This window comes from Toxorhynchites rutilus, chromosome 2 (assembly GCF_029784135.1).
Source record: "Toxorhynchites rutilus septentrionalis strain SRP chromosome 2, ASM2978413v1, whole genome shotgun sequence".
Classification (NCBI taxonomy): domain Eukaryota; kingdom Metazoa; phylum Arthropoda; class Insecta; order Diptera; family Culicidae; genus Toxorhynchites; species Toxorhynchites rutilus.
In genome coordinates, this window is record NC_073745.1 from 343,718,579 (window position 1) to 343,722,996 (window position 4,418).

At 41.9% G+C, this 4,418-nt stretch overlaps 1 protein-coding gene across 2 annotated transcripts; it reads right to left on the minus strand.

Moving 5' to 3' along the window:
- Positions 1 to 2,333: 2,333 nt before the first annotated feature.
- On the minus strand, positions 2,334 to 4,150 carry LOC129769332 (uncharacterized). Of its 2 annotated transcripts, XM_055771537.1 has the most exons (3): positions 3,010 to 4,150; positions 2,690 to 2,952; positions 2,334 to 2,627 (listed from the first exon to the last, which is right to left on the minus strand). In XM_055771537.1, the coding sequence occupies exons 1-3, from the start codon at positions 4,021 to 4,023 to the stop codon at positions 2,351 to 2,353; spliced, it is 1,554 nt and encodes a 517-aa protein (XP_055627512.1). In that variant the 5' UTR covers positions 4,024 to 4,150; the 3' UTR covers positions 2,334 to 2,350. The 2 variants fall into 2 exon arrangements, with proteins under 2 accessions (XP_055627512.1, XP_055627511.1); XM_055771536.1 differs by having other exon boundaries at positions 2,690 to 4,150.
- Positions 4,151 to 4,418: the final 268 nt, after the last annotated feature.

The following is a 4,418-nucleotide window of genomic DNA, read 5'->3' on the forward strand; positions in this document are numbered from 1 at the left end:
TGTGGGTGTCGAAGTCGGAAAGAAAGTTTATTTCAACCAACTACTCTGACAGCAGTATGTTTATCCCGCTGAATGCTGAATACACGTATAAATGAAATTATCTAAAGTGTCTATACAATATACTCATTTGAGAGGTGTTCGAATACACTCTAGATTTCAACTAATCTAAATTGTAACTCAATATACAATACTTTGATTTTGGTGCAGTGACCCAAACCATCTTGAAAAACTTCAGAGAACTGAGCGAGGAAGTGTTTTATGATATATATCACTTGTTTACTTATTTAGGCTCATTAGCATTTTAGCTGTAACAAGCCGGGTTTCAATCGCGTGTATGTTACATGTTTTATGGTTTCTATAAATTTCAAATTAAACAGTAGAAGCGATTTAGGCGTATTCTTTCTGTTCTTCCATTGTTCAGCAGACCGGACAGCGAAGACAGTTGATATGATCATTGTTGAAACAATAGCCCGATGTTCCTTGCCGAGCAGAGCGGTTGTATGGATGAATCGATCTTCGTTCGGCCATGAATCGATTTTCATCTGATGATTGTTTCGTGGACGTAGTTATTCTATAACAACACAAAGATGGCCAATTGAGGGAGGAAGTGTTGATCGACACTAAGTAAAAAGGAAAGCTTCACCTGATTGCAGTGTGCAGTAAACGGTTTCTACCAGATGTCGGATAGGTTCATCCAGTCCAGACGAAATACGTTTAGATCTTTAACCGAAGTTACGTGGCAATGGTTCATTAGAATGACGTTGCTGGTGGTGATCGATGTAGTGAACTTCCCTACCAACTCTTGAGCCTCTCCAGAGGACTTTGGACTGCCTCTATTTGGACGTTGGTACAGAAGATTTTGACGAGCAGCTGCAGTAACCTTCATTGTGCCCTTTAGGCATGAATCGTTTTCATCGCCGTGGCAAAAAAATATGTTAAAGGGTGTGTCACATCAAATTGCATCACGGAAAAAACGCTGTAGAAATTCGCCCAGTAGACCAATCCTTTTGAAAATTTTAGACAGTAAAATAAAAACTATTAAACAACTTTTGGCATTTTCTTGTTATTCATACTTCGAGCCCAAGCCCGTATGGTCGCACCTTCCTCTTTACCCCGTCCATAAGGTTCTGTACAACGTCAGGTTGTAGTTTTTTTTGAACAGAAATCCATTTTCTCTTGAAGTCCGCCTCCGATTTGACAACTTTTGGGTTCTTCCGGAGGGCATGCTTCATAATCGCCCAATATTTCCCTATTGGGCGAAGCTCCGGCGCGTTGGGCGGGTTCATTTCCTTTGGCACGAAGGTGACCCCGTTGGCTTCGTACCACTCCAACACGTCCTTTGAATAGTGGCACGAAGCGAGATCCGGCCAGAAGATGGTCGGGCCCTCGTGCTGCTTCAATAGTAGTAGTAAGCGCTTCTATAGGCACTCCTTAAGGTAAACCTGCCCGTTTACCGTGCCGGTCATCACGAAGGGGGCGCTCCGCTTTCCGCAAGAGCAGATCGCTTGCCACACCATGTACTTTTTGGCAAGCTTGGATAGTTTCTGCTTGCGAATCTCCTCCGGAACGCTGAATTTGTCCTCTGCGGAGAAGAACAACAGGCCCGGCAGCTGACGAAAGTCCGCTTTGACGTAGGTTTCTTCGTCCATTACCAGGCAATGCGGCTTCGTCAGCATTTCGGTGTACAGCTTCCGGGCTCGCATCTTCCCCACCATATTTTGCCTTTCGTCGCGGTTAGGAGCCTTCTGAACCTTGTATGTACGCAGGCCCTCTCGCTGCTTGGTCCGCTGGACGAATGAACTTGACAAATTCAGCTTATTGGTGACATCCCGGACCGAACTTCTCGGATCACGTCTAAACTGCTTAACTACGCGCTTGTGATCTTTTTTACTGACGGAGCATCCATTTTTGCCGTTCTTCACCTTCCGGTCGATGGTTAAGTTCTCGAAGTATCGTTTTAGTACTCTGCTGACCGTGGATTGGACGATTCCCAGCATCTTACCGATGTCCCGATGTGACAACTCCGGATTCTCGAAATGAGTGCACAGGATTGATTCACGACGCTCTTTTTCGTTCGACGACATTTTTCCAAATTTACGAAAAATTGACAGTGAAGCATGGCCAACGTGATCTATACACTCTTACCTGATTATAAGCGAAAGCTGAAGATATAATTCCTAAAAATTAAATTTCTACAGCGTTTTTTCCGTGATGCAATTTGATGTGACACACCCTTTATGTTCAGAAATAAAACAAGCTTGAGGGACAAATCACATTTATTTCTATTCATGTTAAAGCCAAATTCAGGATTTAAAAACCCTGCTTCACCTGGAACGTGTACAATGTATGCTCATGTATGTTTCGTTATGATCCGCTTTTTCATTATCAGTGATTTTTCTCCTATCCAGATTCGAGATCTCTTAAGTATATGACAGCGAAATTCTAACATCTCACATCCTAGGATCGCTAATACTAGCACCATCGAGAAGGCCACAAGTTCGATTGCGAATTTAGCGTCTATCATTGAAATAGGCACAAATACACTATCTCCAATGCAACGCGGTTTTCGGGTATAACTAGTAGCGATTGCACGTCCCTGGTATCCAAACTCTTGTAGCTTCAGCAACCTAAAAAAAATCAACATTGTTACCAATCAATACTCAAGATTGGTTCCTTCATATCATCACACCCAATCTTCACATGCTCCAAGAATGGCGATTTTTTACCGATTGCGTAATAGCCATCCAAGGGACGAAGAAAGTTGATCGTCTGTAGGTTACACTTCTCGTCCTCGCCGTAATATTCGCTCATGTATTGATAAACCTGACTGGTTACGCCATGAAAGGCGTACAATCCGGCACGAATTCTATCAGCTCCTTCATTCAAGGGCACGAAATCATTGGTCGATGCAATGCGTTTGTAAATTTGCGTTCTGTAGAGTTCAGATTCCATCTGCGACGGTTTCGGATAAAAATATAAAACATGAACATGCAAACAAGGTATGCTCACCTTCATGAAGTTCAAGTTAATGGAGCTGTTTTGAGCCGCCAGCTGCATTCCTGAGTGCAGCAGATCCTCCAAGGTGCGAATCCTATCCGAAGGCGATTGAATAAGCGCAATGATGCTGGCAGAAAAGCAAATGTACAGGAACATCAAGCTGATCAACATGACGACGTTAAGTGTACGGGAGGAAACCGATCGCGAGTTGTCTAGCGAATCTAGTTGACTGACAATGCTGATCATGTTCAACAGAACTCCACTGAAACCATCTAGGTTGTTTTTGGATTCCGATTGCTGGGTTTTCAAGCGAAAAATGATCATTTGTAAGATACTAGCAAGTAGGATGGTCATCAGAATCGATAACCAGACTTGTTTGTGGAACGATAACGCAAATACGTTATCCGTGTACGATAGCTTGGGGGATCGGAAAATAAACTTATAGTCCGTTGGACCGGTAACTGTTAAAAAACGAACATATTTGAGACGCTCCGGTGTCATGTAGTCTGGGGTTACTCCGAGACTGTTGATGTCTGTTTGAAGGAAGTTAAGTAACTCATTATCCCAACTTTTAATGCAACGAAAGTTGGTCGTTGTGTTGAGCATAATAGCCATCGTTGCAGTTAATGCTGTGCTGACTTTTGTCGCTGAGCTATCTTCGGGACCACATATGACCAAAGCATTTAGTTTGACACCATGAAGATTCCAACGACGGATAGTATTAACTTGAGCCGACAGGTTTAATTGAATGAAGTGTCCCTCTTTCCAATAGCCGAATAATTCATTAGCTGATGGATGCAGACTGGAATATTTGAAAACTTTTCTTATCTCATAGTGATCCTGAGCTTGAATCACGTAAAGAACTTCACTATTCACGGTTAAATCTAATGTTTCGAATAATTCCAAGAATATTTTATTTTGATCTTCGCGACTCTTCAGTACGGTATTACTGTGCAAAAATAACCAAAATGTTGCACCGAAATCGGAACCTGAAAAGGTTAATGGTCTATTGCAAGCTAAATCCATCACAACAACCGAACGATAACCGGATGAACTTCCCGCATTCGCGAAACTGAGTCTTTCACTTTCGAAAAGTAATTTGATTATTCTATGGTTCTCTTGAGGATCCCAACAGGTCTTAAACGATACTTGCAGTGGTTGCTTCCAGTGAAGCAATAAATTTATGATCAACGAATTTGAATAACCATTCACAAGCATGCATTGATACGATCCAATCGTCAGGAGGACCAATACAAAGATTTTCAAATGCATTTTGAACAGATTCTTTGTGAGCTCCTTAATTTATATGAAGATTGGTGGTATCCATGGTTGGTCTATTAAGGTGATTAAGTGATTATTGCCAACATATGATTAGTTGCTAATTTGAGAAAAACATTGTTCCAATAAACTACGTGATTTTA